General features: G+C 35.4%; 1 protein-coding gene across 3 annotated transcripts; it reads right to left on the reverse strand.

The window, feature by feature from the left end:
- Positions 1 to 1,417: 1,417 nt before the first annotated feature.
- Positions 1,418 to 12,738, reverse strand: LOC132270687 (hydroxyacylglutathione hydrolase cytoplasmic). 3 transcript variants are annotated; one of them, XM_059771873.1, is made up of 8 exons: positions 12,591 to 12,738; positions 12,336 to 12,458; positions 11,964 to 12,125; positions 11,083 to 11,161; positions 10,649 to 10,762; positions 2,287 to 2,463; positions 1,974 to 2,043; positions 1,418 to 1,764 (listed from the first exon to the last, which is right to left on the reverse strand). In XM_059771873.1, exons 1-8 carry the CDS (start codon positions 12,635 to 12,637, stop codon positions 1,745 to 1,747), a joined length of 792 nt encoding a protein of 263 aa, XP_059627856.1. In that variant the 5' UTR covers positions 12,638 to 12,738; the 3' UTR covers positions 1,418 to 1,744. The 3 variants fall into 3 exon arrangements, with proteins under 3 accessions (XP_059627856.1, XP_059627858.1, XP_059627857.1); XM_059771875.1 differs by having other exon boundaries at positions 1,928 to 2,043; XM_059771874.1 differs by having other exon boundaries at positions 1,418 to 2,043.
- Between the last annotated feature and the right edge of the window lie 9,535 nt (positions 12,739 to 22,273).

The raw sequence follows: 22,273 nt of genomic DNA on the forward strand, positions 1-22,273 counted from the left end.
GAACTTGTCAATAGCATATCAACAGAATGAATCCAGTTCCTGAACTTGTCAATATACTGTTTTATAAACTTGATGCACAACATTTTGATCCACCGTGTTACAATGTGAATTGGATCCACCATCTTCGTCCAAGATTCACTGTCATGGTAGAACAAGCTGACTCTCAGATCATCAACGGCAACCGCAATGGGAGTGAAGTTGATCAAAAATTAACCCTCTCCTGTTAAAAAAGCAATACTTTACTTGAGAAAGCCATATTTTCTTGTAATATGGCAAAATGTTGCGATGACTGAAGAGGAGAGCGCAAAGCGCAAAGAAAGAAATAAGCAAAAGTTTATATGACACTAGAACTCTGATTCCATAATGCACTTGGTCTCTGTGGTCTCCATAAGCTTTTTCTTATTTCTTCTCACAAAGATTTAAAAAATTATGGGCGAAAATCATTGAAAGAGAAAAATAGTACCTGAACTTCTGGTAGATCAACCCGCATGAACGGATTACTTTCCAGCTCTTCTTCAATGGTTGAGGGAACAGTGGGGTGGCCCATCTGTCGCTGATGTTGAGCCCATGACAACTCTTAGGATGTCTTCACATTGTCTGGTTCAACTGTCAGAGCGAACTGCAAGTTCTTCACTGTATACTGAAAAGACAACAAAAGATAAAGAATGGAAAATAATATTATTTTTACAGAACAAAAGAAAGACCATTTTAATGCTGACAGAAAGGAAATAAGCTAGAACTTTAGTTCATTTCTGATGAATATTGGTTGGACACATGCATCTAAGTGAAGTTGGCGATAATGCACCCCGGCAGGTGAAAGACTGCATTAAGAGAATTTTAAGAAGAATCCCCAGCAGAATGAGACATAATATAGGAGCAACGAAAGCTACATGTTTTATTAAATAAATAAACACTGATTAAGCTTCAAAATTGGATTAGTGGGCTTCCTAAACTTTCATGCCATAACAGGGAGTTTGATCAGTGTGTGTGCCCAAGATATTCAAAGGTCCAAGAGAAACCAAAAAAATGAAAAATGATTCTAGAAAGATAAAAGGTTTGGGGCAGCAATGAAATCCTACGGATTGGTCCCTTGAAGTTGTGGCCTCTGGAGAGGAATATCTAAGGTTGATGTAGAGTTTAGAAATAAAACTCTTCTGCACAATATGATTGTTCAGACAAATTATTCCTTATAGCCACGTCTTTAGGAATACAACCACTTCCAGATAAGAAGTTATTTTCATGTAGTCCTGAGAGGTGATAACATTTTAGAAAGAATTCTGGTTTAGACAGATTGCTAAATCTATTTCAAAATCATTTAGAAAGGAAAGTTCAATTAACCCGCCACCAAACTGAATCAAGGCCGTTCAGTCAGTACAACTAGGGGCTAACAATTTTGAGGAATCTAGCAGTATTGTACTTGACAAAAGCTAACATTTTTATTCCATTGTCCATATTTTAAAGATGCAATTCATACATAGAGAGTCTTTGTGCAATTCTTCAAATCTTTAGGATAAATCAATACAATTTAGGAGGAATAAGTACAATTAAGGTCAGTCATCATATAAGTCAGCTCGCAGCATATCAACCAGATAATTTGCAAGTCCCTGAACTTGTCAATAATAGCATATCAACAGAACGAATCCAGTTCCTGAAATTGTCAAATACTGTTCTATAAACTTGATGCACGTCATTGTGATCCACCGTGTTACAATATCAATCGGATCCACCATCTTCGTCCATATTTTCATAGAAGTCCGAGATTCACTGTCATGGTAGAACAGGAATAAAGTTCATCAACAATCACAAGAAATATTTGTTCATGTTTTGACAAATATATTACAGGAGGATAAAGGGAATATTAGTAGCCTAAATTCAGACGACCACATACAGCACATACAATAGTTACACGACCACATACAGCACATACAGAATAGGAACAGCAAAATGCAGTAGTATATAAGTCCTTGATCAACCTCTCCAATTATCCTTCCGCTTCCTTATCTCCCCGATAGCTTCAACAGGGGTCTTGCAATTAACCTTCTCCTGTTGAAAAAGAAATACTTTACTTAAGAAAGTCATATTTGGTTCTGATATGGCAAAATGTTGTTATGACAGATGTGGAGAAAGCAAAGCACAAACAAAGAAATAAGCAAAGTTTATGTGGCACTAGAACTCTGATTCCATAATGCACTGGTGTCTTTGTGGTCTCCATAAGCTTTTTTTTATTTCTTCTAACAAAGATTTCAAAAATTATGGGCGAAAATCATTGAAAGAGAATGATAGTACCTGAACCTCTGGTAGATCAACCCGCATGAACGGATTAATTTCCAGCTCTTCTTCAATGGTTGAGGGAACAGTGGGGTGGCCCGCCTGTTGCTGATGTTGAGCCCATGACAACTTTTGGGCTATCCTCACATTGTCTGGTTCAACTGTCAAAGCGAACTGCAAGTTCTTCACTGTATACTGAAAAGAAAACACAAGATAGAGAACAGAAAATAATATCATTTTCACAAAACAAAGGAAAGCCTTTCTAATGCTGAAAGAAAGGAAATCAGCTCAAACTTAAGTTCATTCTTCTGATGAATATTGGTTGGACACAGACATCAAGTGGAGTTTGTGATTATGCACCCAGCAGGAGAGAGAATGCATTGAGAGAATTTTGAGAAGAATCCCCAGCAGAATCAGACATAATTAATATAGGAGCAACCAAAGCTACATGTTTTATTAAATAAATTGTTTCTAAAAAAAAAACCTTCAAAATTGGATTAGTGGGCTTCCTGAACTTTCATGCCATAATGGGAAGTTTGATCAGTGTACGTGCCTAAGATATTCAACGGTCCAAGAGAAACAAAAAAAATGAAAAATGATTCTCAAGATAAAAGGTTTGATGTGTTAGAATGTTATATACATATATATGGTGGGCCATTATGTAATTACATACAATAGTAGGGCCTTTGTATTCTTTAGCTGACTTGTATCATTTATATAAGCCTATGTAGGCTTATTAGGTTTGTAGTGTGTGTAAATATATGAAGAAGAGGGCTGCACCTCTCATCAGAGTTCTCTCTCTCTCTCTCTCTGCCATCTACTCCCTCATCCCTTTCTCTATAATCTATAATCTATAAAAAGAACATGGTATCAGAGCGTAGATCTGGCTATTGACGTTGTTACCGCGGTGCGAGGGTGTGTACTAGCTCGTGAAGGGATCGTTTTTCGTCGTCGATCCGGCCTCTCGCTGTTTGCTGTTCTCCGTTTTCTAACGCCAATGGTTGTCGTGAGTAGTCGCCGCTGAAACTGAGTGTGGTTCCTTACTGCAGTCGAGATTTGGTGGTTGGGGCTTCGCCTTGTGGAGGTGAGGATCCTTGCTCGTTGTTGACGGCAGCAGATTATTGCTCTCGCCGGCGTTGATTGAGAAGGAGAAGGGTAGTGTTTGGTTGCCGGCGCAAGGTTATCCCGATCCAGGTTCACTTAAACCTATTGGGTCGAGATCCGGTTCAAGATCAACCCAGATTATTAGATCTGGCCCGCTTTTCAGGTCCGACCCGGTTGACCCAGATCCGGCCCAGTTGCCCCAGATCCGGACCGATTTCCAGGTCCGGCCCGTTTTCCAGGTTCGGCCAGAATACAAATTCTGCATTTTTTTTTCTTCTTCTCTATTTTTGCTGGGTTAACCATGGCGTCCAGTTCAGATTTGTTCTCTCCCACATCTGGTCTTCATTCTCCCATGACTTCAATTAAACTCAATGGGAAGAATTACATACTGTGGGCTAAATCTATTAAAAAATTTCTTAAAGGCAGAGGCCTTGGTACTCATCTGACTAAAGAGAAACTAAAGGAAACTGATGCTTCTTTTGATGCATGAGAAAAGGAAAATGCTTAGATCATCTCTGTGATAATAAATAGTATTGAACCCCAAATCAGTTCAACTTTACTTTATTTGGATACTGCCAAGGAGATATGGGACAGATTGCAGCAACTGCATTCTGGGATAGGTAATATCAATCGTGTTTATGAGCTTTGTAAGCAGTACTTCAATCTTGAACAAGGTAATCACAGTATAGAAGAGTATTATTCCAAAGTTATGGGAGTCTGTGAGGAGCTGAATATATATCAGCCCATTACTGCTGATGTTCGGAGTATGGGACAGATTGCAGCAACTGCATTCTGGGACAGGTAATATCACTCGTGTTTATGAGCTTTGTAAGCAGTACTTCAATCTTGAACAAGGTAATCACAGTATAGAAAAGTATTATTCCAAAGTTATGGGAGTCTGTGAGGAGCTGAATATATATCAGCCCATTACTGCTGATGTTCGGAGTATGCAACAACAACGTGAAGACTTTAATGTTGTCCGTTTTCTTACTGGTCTGTCATCAGCATATGAGTCTTTTCGTTCACAGATTATGGGCAGTCCCACACTTCCATCTCTTGCTGATGTATTTTCTCGACTTGAACGCGCTACACTTACAAATGATACCTCAACTTTGAATACTGGGCAAAGTGGTGAGCGTTCAGCATTGATAGTTTCAAAGGGAGAAAATACTTCTTACCGTGGAAGTCGTTGGGGACGCTCTACACGTGGCGGTCATGATTCATGGGGAGGACGTGGCCATGGCAGGGAATCATGAAAATGTACTCATTGTGGCCTTTCTAATCATACTGTGAATTTTTGTTGGGACCTTCATGGCAAACCATCTAGCTATGCAAATCAAGTTTCATCCTCTCCGAATGATGTTGCTTCTGGATCTTACAACGTAGCTGAATCAAATACGGTCCCTGTTCCACGTGATGAGTATACTCAGTTTTTGTCTTATAAGCAAGCATCTAATTCATCTTCCACGGCTACCTTTGCCCAGTCAAGTACTGCACACACATGTCTATTGTCTTCCACTCGCAGTCCTTGGATCATAGACACTGGAGCATCTGATCATATGACTGGATGTTCTTCTCTTCTATCTGATTTTAATTCTGTACCTTCCTCTCAAAGAGTTACTCTTGCTAATAGTTTATCCACTAAGCTATGTTACCTGGACTCGGGTGCGGGTGTCAGACACGGGTGCGTGTCCAGAGGTCGGATCCATCCATCTATCAAATTATAGGACACGGGGACACGGAATAAAAGTGTCCAAAAGTTGGACACGGACACTTGGACACTTGTAGGAAAAGAAAAAAATGTACCCTTTTTTATGTTAGACCTCAGTTTTTTAATGAAAAATTGAATAAATATATAAATGTAAAGATAGCAGTGTGGAGCCTTCCAAGCTCTATTTTTTTGTGATGCGGGTTCTCTTTTTTTGCTCTGTTGTTGCACTTGTACCTGTTCTTACAGTTGTGGATGCAACTGTAATGTGCTCCTGTGTGGGCCTGTTTTAGTTTTGTTTTTCTGGGCTGCCTTTGGGCTGGGCCTTTCCTTGTACAGTTTCTTTTTTTTAATGAATGGATTTACTGTAAAAAAAAAAAAAAAGGAAGGTAATACAACTATTATAATAATATTACCTTATTTATAAAGTCAAACTGTCAAGTCAAAAAATTTGCTCGAGATTGACCGATAGATATTACTTAAATAAAATAATACAACTGTCCCAGTACAGTTGTAAATTGTTCATAGCTTAGATAGTGTTTTACAGCTGTAAAACATTATCCTTATTAAAAGACCAAACTCTCCCATATTTTTACATCCAAATTGACAAGTGGCATGATCGTGACCGTTGAAGGGTATTAAAAGCATTAGTAAGAATGTGAAAACACGCTCGGCCGTTACAAAATTTTGTGCAAACAAAGCGCGTACACTTCAGTCTTCTCTAACCTTCGAAAGACGCTACTTTTGAATCAAACAGCCATTGTTGTACCAGTAAGTTTTCTAATCTCATTAATGGCAACCTATTTAACAAATAAAGCATGAAGAAAGTTCGCAATCCTTCACAACTACCAACCCAAACATCTTTGTTTGAGTTTTCGTCATCTATCAGCCGTGTCCGGTAGACGCCATGAAGGATCCGACTCAGATCCAGTGTCCGTGTCCATGTCGTGTCGTGCCGACACGGACACTTCGGCCTGAACAGGCGAGTCCAGGTAACACAGCCACTAAGGTTTCAGGTTTAGGGACAACTCAACTTAGTGATTCCTTGTCTCTCTTGTCTATTTTATATGTTCCTCAGTTTCCCTTTAATTTAATGTCTATCAGTAAGCTTACTAAATCTCTTCAGTGCTCTGTTACATTTTATCGTACTTCTTGTGTGTTTCAGGATCTCAAGAGGAAGAAGAAGATTGGTACGGGGTATGAAGCTGGTGGCTTATATTACTTTGATTTGGCACCTGATCCCGTCGCTCTTCAGTCTTCTCTGTCTCCATTCCAATGGCACTGTCGTCTTGGTCACCCGTCACTTCAAGTTTTGAAGCGTCAAGTTCCTAGTCTTAGTCATTTGAAATTCTTGTCATGTGAAGTTTGTCAACTTAGTAAGCATCATCGCGTGTCTTTCAAGTCTAGGGTTAATAATCGTGTCTCTAGTCCTTTTCATTTGGTTCATTCAGATGTATGGGGTCCAAATAAAGCATTCTTCGATAAATAAATTCCATTATTTTGTGACATTTGTGGATGATTATTCTCGCCTGACTTGGTTGTTTGTGATGAGAGATTGTTCTAAGTTATTTTTAATTTTTCAAAAATTTCGAAAAGAAATCAAAACTCAGTTTAGATGCCCAATTCGTATTCTACATTCTGATAATGCTAAGGAATATTCTTCAACCCTTGATACATATCTTAGTGATAAAGGAATTATTCATCAAAATTCATGTGTTTATACTCCTCAACAAAATGGAGTTGCAGAACGTAAGAATCGCCACCTCTTAGAAGTAACCCGTGCTCTTTTGTGTCATATGCGCATGCCTAAACGGTTTTGGGGTGATGCTGTTCTTACTGCCTGTCATCTTATTAACCATATGCCGTCATCTGTATTAGATGGCAAATCTCCACTTTCTATTTTATTTCCTCATTCCCCTTTGTTTTCTCTTACTCCTAGAGTTTTTGGATGTGTATGTTATGTCCACAATCTTAGTCCTAATTTTGATAAACTTAACCCGCGTGCCACAAGTGTGTATTTCTTGGATACTCTCGTTCTCATAAAGGTTATCGCTGCTATAGTCCTGTTTCTCAACGGTACTTTATTAGCGCGGATGTAACCTTTTGTGAGTCCGTCCCATATTTTTCAGATAGTGATTCAATTCTTGATATTACTCCTGAGTCGTCTCTTCCTGCGGTTCCTCTTCCCTCACTTTCTCTTCAACCGTGTTCTCCTTTGCCTGCCCCTTTACAGGTTTACACTCGAAGACCAAAGCCATCTGCTGTCGTGCTTCCTCCATCGTCTTCAAAGTCATTGGATCCAACACAGTCCACTGTGTCTGATTCCTTGCCTATTGCACCTCGTAAAGGTACTCGCTCGTGTGTCACTAATCATCCCATTGCTCATTATATCTCTTATAATTCCTTATCGCCATCCTTCTCATGTTTTTCCTCTCAGTTGTCTACTACATTTGTTCCTAAGACTGTGCAAGATGCTTTGTCTGATTCGGGCTGGAGGAAAGCAATGCAAGATGAAATGGATGCTTTGCATCAGAATGGTACATGGAATCTTGTTCCATTATCTCCAGGTGTAAAACCTGTTGGTTGTCGCTGGGTATATACTGTGAAGCATCTTCCAAATGGGTCCATTGAGCGTTTAAAAGCCCGTCTTGTTGCCAAAGGTTATACCCAAACTTATGGTATTGACTATGCTGAGACATTTGCCCTGTTACTAAGATTTCTTCTATTCGTGTTTTGCTTTCTCTTACTACTAATAGACATTGGCCTCTGTTTCAGTTAGACGTTAAAAATGCCTTTTTGCATGGTGACTTAGCAGAAGAGGTTTATATGGAGCAAACACCTGGGTTTGTTGCTCAGGGGGAGTATCTTCACACTGTTTGTCGCTTTAAAAAGGCCCTGTATGGATTGAAACAATCTCCACGGGCTTGGTTTGGAAAATTCTCTAAGGCGGCATTAAAATTTGGTCTTAATAGATGTCAGACCGACCATTCGGTATTTCACCAGCGCACTAAAGCTGGCTTCATATTTCTTGTGGTGTATGTAGATGCTATTGTGATCACAGGTGATGATTCTGAAGGCATTGCTAAGTTGAAGTTGTTTTTGTAATATCGATTCCACACTAAAGACTTGGGTAAACTTAGGTATTTCTTGGGTATTGAAGTTACTAGATCCAAGAAGGGTATAAGTTTATCCCAACGAAAATATATGTCGGACTTATTAGAAAAAACAGGTATGTTGGGTAGTCGCCCAGTTGATGCTCCTATGGATTCGACTACAAAACTTGTGTCTGATGAAGGTGATCTATTTAATGACCTGGGCAGCTTTCGTCGCCTTGTTGGGAAATTAATTTATCTCACTATCACTCGACCTCACTATCACTCGACCTGATATTTCATATGCAGTTAGTGTAGTAAGTCAATTCATGGGAGCTCCTAGAATGCCACATTGGATTGTTGTTCTTCGGATTATCCGATATCTCAAGCAAGCTCCAGGTTTTGGGTTACTATATAAATCAAATGGTCATCTCAGGGTGGAAGGTTTTACAGATGCCGACTGGGCTAGTTCTCCTTCAGATAGGAGATCTACTACAGGCTACTGCACATTTGTAGGAGGAAATCTTGTTACATAGCGAAGTAAAAAGCAAACGGTGGTAGCTCGGTCTAGTGCTGAAGCTGAGTATAGGGCAATGGCTCATACTACTAGTGAGTTAACCTGAATACAACATTTTCTAAAAGAACTTGGATTGACAGTTGAAACTCCTACTCCATTGTTCTGTGATAATCAAGCAACAATTCACATTGCTTCAAATCCTGTGTTTCATGAGAGAACCAAACATATTGAAGTTGATTGTCACTTCATTCGGGAAAAAATATTACGTGGGATTATTTGATATATATTCTCCAGCTTGAGGGGGAGTGTTAGAATGTTATATACATATATATGATGGGCCATTATGTAATTACATACAATAGTAGGGCCCTTGTATTCTTTAGTTGACTTGTATCATTTATATAAGCCTATGTAGGCTTATTAGGTTTGTAGTGTGTGTAAATATATGAAGAAGAGGGCTGCGCCTCTCATCAGAGTTCTCTCTCTCTCTCTCTGCCATCTACTCTCTCATCCCTCTCTCTATAATCTATAATCTATAAAAAGAACATGGTGCAACAATGAAATCCAACGGATTGGTCCCTTGATGTTGTGGCCTCTGGAGAGGAATCTCTGAGATTGATGTAGAGCTTAGAAATAAAACTCCAATGCGCAATAGGATTGTTGAGACAAATTATTCATTATAGCCACGTCTTTAGGGATAGAACCACTTCCAGATATGAAAAAGTTATTTTCATGAAGTACTGAGAGGTGATAACATTTTAGAAACAGTTCTGGTCTAGACAGATTGCTAAGTCTGTTTCAAAATCATTTAGAAAGGAAAGTTCAATTAAGCCACCACCAAACTGAATCAAGGTTGTTCAGTCAGTACGAATAGGGGCTAAAAATTTTGAGGAATCTAGCAGTATTGCGCTCCAGCTAGTATCATAGTGAAAGATCAAAGGGATACGGTTGATTCACAACCCAAAAATCATCTCTGTTAATTCCTCTCACAAACTCTTGGCAAGCATAGGCTTTTTCTTCCTGGCCTAGGTCATCTGGAAATCTCACATCCCCTTTTAAGTAGCCTTCTTTTATTGGACAGCAGCTATAACCATATTTAGACATTGCACATCCAAACATCAGAGAGCTTGGCACATCCAAATCAGTTTGCATAGTTTAAAGACAGAGAATGTGGAATGTTCAAGCACTCATTCTCCTTCAGAATCTAATTTAGCTCAAATTGTATGATGGTGTCGGTATGATAGAGCCTTCTTGTTAATGTTTACAGATTAACTATTGTTTTCCTTCTTGCCAAATCTTTGGTTTAGTAGGAGGGAATAATTGAGTTACAAGGTCATACATGATCAGGAGGTTATTAAAAGCCAAATGGGAAATATGGCTGTTGAGATCGTTCTTGCAAAAATTATATAGCATGTCTATCTTTCGAAGTTTAATAGGATGGAACTAGAGTGTTTTAACTCCAAACTTTTGTCTTATGTTATACTTGCACACCCCCTAAATAGCCCCTCAAGGTTTCTTTGGTATAATAACACATTCTTACCAAGTTTAATGCAGTAATACATGCTGAAATAATAAATAACTCACAACTAAGGCCTGACTGTGTCTTGAAGAAAAGGATATTCCTCTTCCAAGACAAATGGATTTTGATCATTATTCAACACTGTAAGATGCTAGAATATAAAGATAGTTGGCAACACATGCAACGTAGGAGATAAACCGAGTATTTTGGACGGCTGTGCTAACCTAACTACTTTGGTGATAATTATACTGAACATTATAACATTTTTTATTTATGTAAAAGTTACAATTAATAAGGGTCGCACAATAGGATATCCGGTCATGGCACTACCAGCCATCTCACATCCTTCACAAAAGATTAGAATAAAAAAAACAAATGTGATGTAACTAAAAACAAAATTAATAATCCTTTAGAGAAAGAAACTCAAAGTGTGTATTCACCTCATGACCACAGAAAACTCGAGTTGGCTTTGGTAATGAACCCAATGTCACACACAGCGATTGATACATCTGTTCTGCTGTGCCCTCGAAAAATTTACCACACCCAGCAATAAACTACAAATAGAGATGAATTATATAAAATCAAATTATTAAATAGCATACAAGTTCATTCAGAAAATAGAAAAAATATATCATACAAGTTGCCTTTTAGTTATGAATGGGCCATAATAAAGTGTCAAGGTAATATAATTTATTTCATTAAATAAAGCTTGGCTTCTTACAACAGCCACCTGTTACCCTCACTGCATCCATTTATAAACACGAAGTCCATTCTTGGGAATGAATAGAGCCGTTGATGAAACATTCTAATTCATTCTATTGAAAAAGCATTCTATTCTAACACAAGAAAATATGAAATCAGTATCTCCACTCACCAAGGTGTCTCCTGTGAAAACAGCAGGGTCCTCTTCCTCTTTACCGGTCACATAGTAACTAATGTGACCTTTGGTATGACTGATGAAAGCAGGCCAAAGAAAAAGAGTAAGAACAAACAAGATGAGATTTTCATATAATAGGATTCCCACTAGAGAACAATTCAACTATTTGAATACGCTTAGGAGTTATGACACGTTTGAATGTCTTGAATTTGAATGACCCCATTCATTTCACATTTATCTTGAATGGAGTTTTCAATTAAATAAGAGATTTTCCATTCGAACTCTTTGTATTTGGTCATTTTAGATGTTCTCGACACAACCAAATGGGCCACGAAGAGCCTAGTCCAAGTGGTATTTCCTCTTCTTCCCAAATGGGAGGTTGAGGGTTCAAGTCCTCACTGCATGTTGCGGGTGCCTTACCTATTCGGAGATCCCCCAAAAATAATAATAAATAAATAAAAAGACATGACCAAATGCAACATTTTAATATCTTTTTCTTTTACATGATTACCATTTTCTTAAATGGTTCCATTCAATACGATGAATTTATAGATTAAAACCTTTGTAAAAAGTTAATAGGGCCATAAATAACCATAAAAATGTCCAAAAGACCCTAAAAGAACGCATCAGTAGACAACTTGATATAATCCTCCAGCAGATCATGCTGCACACATTCAACAAGAATCCACATGGTAAGTACACTCCAAATTTTTCAATACAACACTGTAACAGATTGTAGATTCTGGACAAAATTATATGAAAATTCCAATAAATTCAAAACAACAAAAAATAAATTATTTGATTCAAATCCTGTAGGAGATAACAAAAATGTCGAAGCATGACAAATTAGAAGGAACAAGTTTAGTAGTAGAACATACCAAGGAGTGTGAAGACACAATATATTAATATCACTCCCCAGTGACAACTTATCACCATTTCCCACTTTATCAGTACACCCCTGCACATTATCAATCGAACCACCATAAACCCTAATCCCAGGCACCAGCTGCTTTATCTTATCATTGCCACTCGCATGATCCCTATCACATATAAACATCTATAAGTAAGTATATATATATATAAGCATTCAAGTCATGTCACAAATCTCAATTCCGCTACAAAGTCAAAGTATACATTAACCCAATCAACAATAATGACCTAGATGATCAATTAAAGCCCTAATGTTATTTTTAACATTTGTAAAATTCAATAGCTTGAATCGATTGTATTGCTGAGGAAATAGAAGAGACCAGTGGTGGTGAGTGGTGAGAACGGTCTTGAGGTTGACTTGGTTGTCTTTAGCAACTTGAAGAACCTTCTCCGGCTCAGCTGGATCCACAGCTGCTCCTTCTTTGGTTGCCTCATCTATAATTCTGCAACATAATCCACCGCAGATATACATATAAATATACATATACACACACATATATGCAAGGACGATTGAGTGAGTAATTGAAAGCCCTAACAATGGATTGAACAATATCAGAAAAGGGAATACTACATACATGTACGAGTAGTTATCACTCAAACACGGAACGTGAATGATCTTCATCTTCTCGCCGTTGATTGAATAAGCTGCAATTCAATTCCACTTCTGCTCTGTTTCAGTATTTAAGACCGGTCTCTGCCGCGTCAGCAATCGGTGATGAACAAGTGGCAAAATGCTAGCATTTGACTTTGATCCAGGCGGTCGAACCGGAGTTCCGAAACACTAAAAAAAAATTATCGTTATTAAATAAAATAATTTTACTAACCCACTAGGGCAAAAAAGATATACAGGGCACAAGATCCAAACAAAGCCTGAATTTTTATTTATTTTTAAAGGTATAAACATATTAAATAAATAAAAAAATTTACTAACTCCGTTGGGGCATCTCCAATGGACTCTCCAAATTCAGGCTTTCCGAATTTGCCACATTAGCATTTTTCCATAGTCACATCAGTATTTTCGATAACCACGTCAATATTTTAGAATTACTAAATTTTAGTTATAAGATGTACTCCAATGGTGCATTTTTGCTTTCTAAAAATATTAAAATTTTAAATAAAATTTATTTTTTAACTTTTTTTCTAACGGCTATATTTCGCAACAAAGAGACAAATACGCGGTTGAGGAAAAATATTTAATTGAAAATTTGTGAAACCGCTTTAGTGAAGCATGTGTTTAATTTATGTTGCATTATTTTATTTTAAAATTGTTATGAAGTTTATGTAATGCAATATTTATTGTGTAATGTTTTATTTTGAAATAAATAATTAAATTGTTTATTGATTAAATTATTTAGTCAATATGTATGAAATCTTGATTAATATCATTTGATTTATTAATTTATAGTGAAAACAAAGACATATTTTTTTTAATAAAAAAATATATTTGAACTAAACAATGAAAGGTTTCTAATATCATTTGAAATAAACAATTAAATGTTTATTTAAAAAAAAAAAGCTAATAATAATAAATATTTATATAATTATTTTAAAAAAAAATTCAAAAAATAGGTTTTTGTACCAATATAGCCCTTAAGGCATTGTTTGAATCAGCCAAATAGTGCCTAAAACGACTAAATGTCAATAGGAATATTTTAAAAAGCAAATTTAAAAATAAAAATAAAAATAAAAATAAAAACACACTTTTATCTATTTTTTGTTAACTTTTTTTGCCCAAAAAAGCCTTTTAAGGCATTGTTTGAATCAGCCAAACAGTGCCTTAACGACTTTTTGGTTCAATTATTTTGAAGAAAAAAAAAAAAAAAAAAAAAAAAAAGGGACCAAAATCAGCCAAAAAACTGATTTTTTTCCTCTTTATGGGGCCCACTTTTCCTATATGCCATTGGAGCAGGCCAATCTTCAAATCTGGCCCAAAATCGCCGGATTTGTATCTATTGGACCTACTCTTAGAGCCAAATTTTGTACATGGCATGAGCCCAAACAAGGCCTATTTCAGGTTTAGCCCATAATTTAGAATGGCCCATGTCAAAGACCAAGGGGCGGTGGGCTAATATTAGTAATAATTTTTTTTTAGAACTGAGTTAAAATTGGCAAAAAAAAATTAAAAAAATTTGGGTGGGCATAAAGTTCACTCCTAAATCCGTCCTTGTCAAAGACAGCCCTAAGATACAATGTATCAAACCGAGATGGAGTAACATATCAATGAACTCTGTTTTGGACAGTAAATGGCTTCGCATTGACAAAGATTAGTCTGGCATCGGTGATGGTCGGATGAAAGAACCTTGTAGTTCCCATTCAACTACGATATGCCTAGCATTGGTTGAGTCTTTTACAAAACAACACATTAGCTTTTCTCAAACAAGGTAAAATGATTTTAATCCTTACATCTCGGCCATTAAGAGGTGAAAAAGGCATTTTAATCATATAATATTTAAAAAGTTTGCATTCTTACTTTTTTACGGCAAACAAATGGAATGGGGTGATATGATAAATTTTTGAAAACTAAGAGTTTTTAGGTAGGGTTTTTTTTTTTTTTTTCGTACATGGGTTATGTGACAAATTTTTTATTATTATTTGTTGGAAACGGAGGCATTAAAAGTATAAACTTTGGATGAGATTTGGAATAGATTCAGCTAAGAATTTTTTGTGAATCTCTAGGCGAGCGCGTTTCTCTCCGTAAAGAGATGAACGTGGTATATTTACTTTCTCAAATCTGTTTCCGGGTGAATGAAAAATTAGTTCCAAAGTGTGGTGTTTTGATAAGCCTACATGAGTATGCAAAATGTAAGAAGTGTTTGTCCCACATGGAAAAAATGTTAGAACCAATTGAAATTTAAATAAGCTAAATTTTGGGCTTAGGCTTGGGCTTGGGCTTGGGCCTAATTGTAAAGTCCGATTATTCTTTTTACTAAATGGAATTTTGGATTGGGCCTTTATTTTTGGGCTGGGCTTATTTAAATGGGTGGTTAGTTTTTGAATTTAAATTAAAAATTAGTTTTTTAATCAAAAGGTTGTATCTATTTCCAAATGGTTGCATCTATTTTCCAAAGAGTTGCATCTGTTTCTTAAGGGTTGCAACATATTGGAATTGATGTGTCTATTGGTGAACAGACACCATGTGAACCATTGCAACCTATTAAAATGGATGTGTCTATTGGTGAACAGACACCAACTAAACCATTGCAACGAATTGGAGTGGGTGTGTCCAATGTGAAGAGACACATATTAATGGTTGTGTCCAATGATGAAGAGACACATATAAATGGTTGTGTCCAATGATAAAGAGACACACCAAATCCGAAAAGGTACCTTACTTAAAAAACTACTTTTTAGTTTTTTTCCAAAGGGTTACACCCAATCCGAAAAGACACCTTACTTAAAAAACTACTTTTTAATTTTTTCCAAAGGGTTGCACCCAATCCGAAAAGACACCTTACTTAAAAAACTACTTTTTAGTTTTTTCCAAAGGGTTGCACCCAACCCGAAAAGACACCTTACTTAAAAACTACTTTTTAGTTTTTTTTTAAAGGGTTGCACCCACCCGAAAAGGCACCTTGTTGCCTATAAATACCCCCATTTGGATCATTTGTAAATCATTCATTTTCATTTTCTTCTATCTCCCTCTCTAGACTTGAACCCAACCCAAGTGGGTTCAAACCATAGGTTAAGTGGTTCGAGCCACTTAGACCCTAATCCAATTTCATCGAGCCATATTAAGATTGGTTCTAACCATTTGGTTCGGATTACACCCAATTCAGCATTTATATAGTATAGATGCATTTTTGAGTTAGAGAGAGTATTACGCGGAGGAGGTTCGCCGTATCCACGAGTTTGTAGTACTGCTACTGGTGGATGTAAACCGTTGTATCATGGGAGATAGACGCCACTGAGTCCGTTAGCACCATAGTGGGGCGAATCTGTCTTAAGGACATAGTATCCAATACTAGCCTCGGTCCAGGTTTATTCCTTTTATATTATTATTATTTTATTACTTTATTTTGCATATTTAATTAAATATGGAGTTGCATATTTAATTAATGATTTCTTAGCATTTTTTTAATTAACTCATGATATATTAGTATAAGGTTTGTTATATCTTAAATGTCTCATGAAGCATATATTTACCAACATTATTTTCTCGGTAAGTAGGGTTATATGACTATTTTGGAATAATAGGTGGGAGTTTTAGGATTTTAACTCTTTAATTATATGAAAATCAATAATAAAAAGTAAAAGTGAAAGGAAAATTGAATTTAGTTAGCATGAAAATTTTAAAAAATATTTGTGAGAAAGTATAGTTTTATAATTTTTGATAACACGAAAATTAGAAGAACAATTACAATCCATTTTGTTTCAATCCGAGACACCATTCTCGTCATCACAGGCTCACTTTGTAGCCTTTTGCAATAGTTTTTGGTAATGTCCAATCACTTTCTTTGTCATGGGTACCTGACTGTCATTTTTCTTTGTCGATTCTTAGAGATGGACGTTTAAATCGGTAAATACTTACCTGGCTATCATTTTTCTTTGCCAATTCTTAAGAACGGACGTTTAAATTGGCAAATTGTTAATTCGAATCACTTTGGCTATGTCTGGTAGGATGGGTTTGAAGGAGAAGGATAACATTAGTTATGAAGGAAAGGAAAGGGAAGGATAATTTTAATTTGGTATTGTGTTTGGTTGATTAATGAAGGAAAAGAAAGGGAAGGATAATAATCATGTTTGGGGAAAGAAAATGAAGGATAGGAACAAGAAATTATTTTAATAAATTTACTATTATGCCATTATATATATATATATATATATATATATATATTTGTCTCCTTTTTATAGTTTAAAATATAAATTTATATATATATATATATATATATATATATTTGTCTCGTAGGAAATTTTTTTTTTTAGGGCTAATCATTTCGGCCTCCATTTGTTTAGGGCAAATTTTTTTAGGGCAAATCATTTCGGCCTCCATTTGTTTAGGGCAAATTTTTTTAGGGCAAATCATTTCGGCCTCTATTCTCGTTCTCAATGCCGAACTTCTCTCTCTCTCTCTCTGCAACTACAAACAACTACAAGAATCAGAAGTTCAAAACCCATATATTTTAGTTTATATATTTATCTGCAAGAATCAAAACTTCAAAATCCATATCGGCATCATTTCAGATTGTTCAAAAAATCAAAACCCATATCAGATTGTTCAAAAAATCAAAACCCATATCAGTTTCCATCGCCCGCTGTTCCAATTTGGGTTCGCCGTTCGCCGTTCGCCGTTCGCAAGCAAGCTTCGCTGTTCTCAACTGTCAAGCTTGCCCTCCTCTCTCCCTGCAACTGCTAAATCAACTAATCAAAGGCAAGATTGGAATATGAAATCACACACCAAGCCTTTCCATCCCTTTCCCTTCATTTCCTCCCATTTTTGGGAGGTTAAAAAATTTACTGTTAAAGGCACAAGTTAACACTCCAAACCCTTCCATTCCCTTTCCTTTCCTTCTAACAATTTTTGCCAAACACAAATTTTTAATTCCCCTCCATCACCTTCCCTTTCCTTTTCTCACATTTCCACTCTACCAAATTGACCCTTTGATTCATAAGCAGCCGGGTTTGGTTGCGATTTCATAATTAAGAGAAAATATTGTAATCGATTCAATTCACAGATTATAGTCCAAGAAGGCAAATCCAAGTCGAGCTGATTCGCTATTATTGTATATATATATTATAGTTCTCATACAGCCATACAGGTATTTAAGTGTGAACAAATGAAGGCTCCCATGAATTGTTTTGTTTCATAAAAAGATTAAACCACTAAATCGAACCAATTAGAATCATATTGTTACGGTTCGAATTGATTTGTTTTAGACATTGGGATGATGGGATCTCATCAGATCAGTTTCAATTTTTATTTCATTTAAAAAAATTCATTTGAGATTGAATTAATTCCAAAATATTACTAAACCCATCCATTTCAAATAATGTAAAATATAAGGTGATGTTAAGGGGTGTCTTGTATGTGTAATATATATTTGAAAAAATTACTACCAAATCCTATATTTTCTCACCAAAACACAACTAAGTCCTGAAATTTTTTTTTTGGACCAATCAGTCTTATTTTTAAGAAAGTTTTTCATTTTAATTCTAAATCATTAGTGGGTGTTTGGGATTGCTTCTCTAGTACTGAAAAACACTTCCATTCTAAAAAAAATTGCGGTGAAATGTGTTTGGTGAAAAAAAAAAAAAAAAAAAAAAAGCTCTTAATAGATGGTAGAGGTTTAAGTCTAAAAAGCACGTTTAACTTAAGTTATGAATCATAACTTATAACATTGCGTTACGAGGTCCATGTTTTTAGGTAACTAATTTTCTTTTAGACAATTTAATCCTTTTATATTTTTTATAAATACAATTTAATCCATTCTACAAATAAATAGCAAACAATATCTTAGACTATGTAACAAACGAAAATCTTTGTTTATTTTGGACTCTCCAAATCAGATACAAATTAATCATCATTAAAATATGCTTAACTCGTTTATATTTTAGTACTCAATACAAATTCCATATCATAAACAAAATATGTGATATTTAAAATTTTAAAAAAATAATAATAATAAAAATAAAAATAAAAATAAAAACCTAATACAAGTTGATCTTTATAAATTATTAAACTCAAGGGAATTTTAGAATATTTAATATTAGGGAATTAACACATGTTTAGTTTAAGGATAATATATTAAAAATAGTAATAAAAGTGCTTTAAGCAACATTATTACCAAACAAATTTAAAAGGACTTCAAGTAGAAAAAGTGCTTTATACAATGTCTCACCAAATTCTTAATTGTGTTTTACTAACAGCAGTTTTATAACAGCTCAATTATTAAAAGCGCTTTTAACATTCTAACAGTAATCACAAACGGGCGTATTTTCTTTATACCTCTACTAAATAGAAGTAAAAAGTTGTAATGAGAATTTTATTTTAGAATTTATATATAATCTATTTTTTCATATAATTTTATAAGTTTTAGCTACTTAATAATACCGCATTATGATTTTAGATAACAATTAACTTAATTTAAGTTAAATTCAAAAAATAACACAACTACTTTAGTAAAAAATAAAATTATTTATTCTATAAAATAAATCATTAAAATGTATTTTTTATTTATATTTTATAGTTAGTTTTGTAATGGTGTATATATGAAATTTTGAGTCTAAATTTAATATATAATTTAGCAAGATTATATATAATTTGGTAAAGATATAAATTAAAGACAATGATTTAGGACTTGAATAGAATAAAATTTCATAAGCAGGACTTATTAGCGGAAAAAAAATTTTAGGGTTAATTTCAGTGACACCCCTAAGGTTTGAACAAATATTACATTGAAATACCTTTTCAAAAATTACTATCACTCACATTACAAAAGTGTGTTTCGTCTTTTCACTCACACCCCAACTGTTACATGCACATGGTGTCAGATATGTAAAATGACTTAAATACCCTTTGGCTTTGTGAAAAAACTATTTAACCTAAAAAATTAGATTAAAAAGGCTAAACTATCCCTAAATGTTTTGTAAATTTACAAATTAAATTATATATCTCTTATTGCTTCTTATGTACTATATATATATATATATATATCGCGTCCTCTCTACCCTCCTACCACCAGTGCCGCAAAACTCCAAAAACACCGGCAAGAAGTTCTAAGAATTAACGAGAAGACGACGAAAAAGTTTTGGTCAAACCCAAAAGGTGAAGCAAGCCTTGTTCGCAGCGTTGATGTAGTTTCGCCAACACAAATATAGTCGTTGCCAATGCAAATCAACGAGAAGACGAAGATATAAATAAAGTCGTTGTCGATGCAAATCAATACCAAAATCATGCAAATCAAGCCATCGCCAACACAAAACAACCCCCAAATCATCTACCCATTCCCAATTCCAACCCTAAACCATCTTCTTCAATGCTTCGTGCAAGAGTAATTATTAGGGGCCCTTTAAAATTATATGATTAATTGATCTTTTTACATATATGAAAATATACGCATTCCTTGAAGGTTCCCCAACTATCGCCAAAAACATACGAATTCGGTACAGATATCCATTGGCAGTGGTGGTGGGCATGGTTATGTGCATCAAAGAGAGAGACGAGAGAAATGAGTAGGTAGGTGAGAGCAAAATAGTCATTTTAGATTATTGATATTTTGGAATAAAAAGTATTAAAAAGATTAAGGGCAAATTTGTATTTTTGTACTTTTTTAAGTTGATAAAATTGGATTTAAGTGATAGTAATTTTGAATAAGTGTTTCAATGTGATATTTGTCCAACCTCTGTGGGTGTCACTGAAATTAATAAGGGTGACCACGGATTGGATCAGATTAGGCATCAATCATAATCAGATCCGCTTCCAACGGATTTGAAAATTCTTAATCCGCCATCGATCCGTAGGATAATAGATCGGATCCGTTAAGGGATCGAATCCGCGGATGAGGGATTTTCCAAAATTGTCCAATATTGGGTTATTTTTTAACAATAACCCAATAGATAAAAAAATTTAATTTATCAACATCAATTCAATTGGACTAGGATCATTAACTATTGGCAAAAGAGTAAAAAAACACCGCTGAACTATACAATTTAGGGGTGTTCAAAAATTTCGGTAAATCGAAAAATCAAACCGGACCATACTGAATTGGGCAATTTGGGCTAGTTATATAGCGGTTTGGTCCGATCCTGAGCCCAAAATTATGGAACCGTAATTTTTCGGTCCGATCCTGATTTAGGGTCGTGCTGGACTGGACTGGACCAGCCCGGACTGAACCGTTTTTATGTTATATAATATATATTTATATATGTATACCATATCCTAAACCTAAATCAATTAAAGTTTTCACGTGCCCCCTTTCTTTCTTTTGTTCTTTAAATTCCTTAAATTCCTTTTAAAAAAGTCAAATTTCCCTTTTCAAACATATCTCAATTTTTTTTCCTTTTTTTTTTTCTTTTTTTTTTTTTTTTTTTTTTTTGCGTATTATATCAATGTTAATTGATATATATATATATATATATATATATATATATATATATATATATATATAAAACTTTGCACCTTCTAAATTAAAATAAAATAAAAAGAAAATCAACTGAGACCGGCAAACCAAATCGAACCAAACTGGTTTTTCGTGGTTTGGTTTGGTTTGATTCCATGAACATTATGGTTCGGTCTGGTTTCAAAAATAGTGAAACTGTTATAAATAGTTTGGTCCCAAAATACTCCCAATCCGGTCCAAACCTGACCGTGTGCACCCCTAATACAATTGTTGCATAATGCTCCCTTAAACTATTTTTTGGAGCAACTCAACCCCTCAACTATAGATATGTTGAATGTTGCCCCCTTGACAACACTTTCAAGCCACCGGAGGCTAATTTCCAACCAATAGAGGGACATAATTACTAATTTAGCCCTTATTAATTTATTATAAAAATATATAAAATATCATAGGTGTAAATTTTTTATAATACCCTCAAAAAAAAAAATTATATTTTTCTTCATCATCTTCCGTGGCCGGCGACTGTGCAGTGTGGTTTGGAGAGAGCCGACCTCTCTTTAGTCGAAGAACATTTGTTATTAGAAAGCTTCATCAATAATAATAAAATAAACTGGTGTGGCCAATGATGAAGACTATCTGCTAGAACGGAACCAAAAACCCTTGGGTCCTCCTTTCAATCTCATCATCTCAATCACCATTACGACATTACTTTCACTCTCTCCGAATTCTCTGTTAATTCAACATCGAATCCCTCGAGACTCACCGATTTCAGCTTCACTTAAAAATTCTTAGTCTCCATTGCTGCGGACGGTGTGTCCATTTTATCATTCTCGCCGCCATTTTTAGAGAGAGAAAGTAAAGAAAGAGAGACAATGAAATGAGAGAAGATTTGCAAACCCATACATAAACGCTGGTGGGAGCTCTAAACTCTCTGCAAACCCATTTCTCTCTCTAAATTCTCTGGGACCTTCATCGCCTCTCTCCGGGCAGCTCACCGAAGCCAAATCACAATCGACTCGCGGTTCCGTCTTAATCACCAATCAATGGATGAATGCATTTGGCAATTGTATCTATATAGAATATATATATGGGGTAAGTGCAAGAAACACCCCTAAAATATACCTTTCATAGCACGTTTACCCCCTACTTTAAAAAGTCTGCAAAAAACACCCTCATTATTTTCAATTTGTGAAAAAACACAC

Source organism: Cornus florida, unplaced genomic scaffold (assembly GCF_030987335.1).
Source record: "Cornus florida cultivar Cherokee Brave unplaced genomic scaffold, ASM3098733v1 CherokeeBrave_3.0.0_Hap2_Chr08, whole genome shotgun sequence".
Classification (NCBI taxonomy): domain Eukaryota; kingdom Viridiplantae; phylum Streptophyta; class Magnoliopsida; order Cornales; family Cornaceae; genus Cornus; species Cornus florida.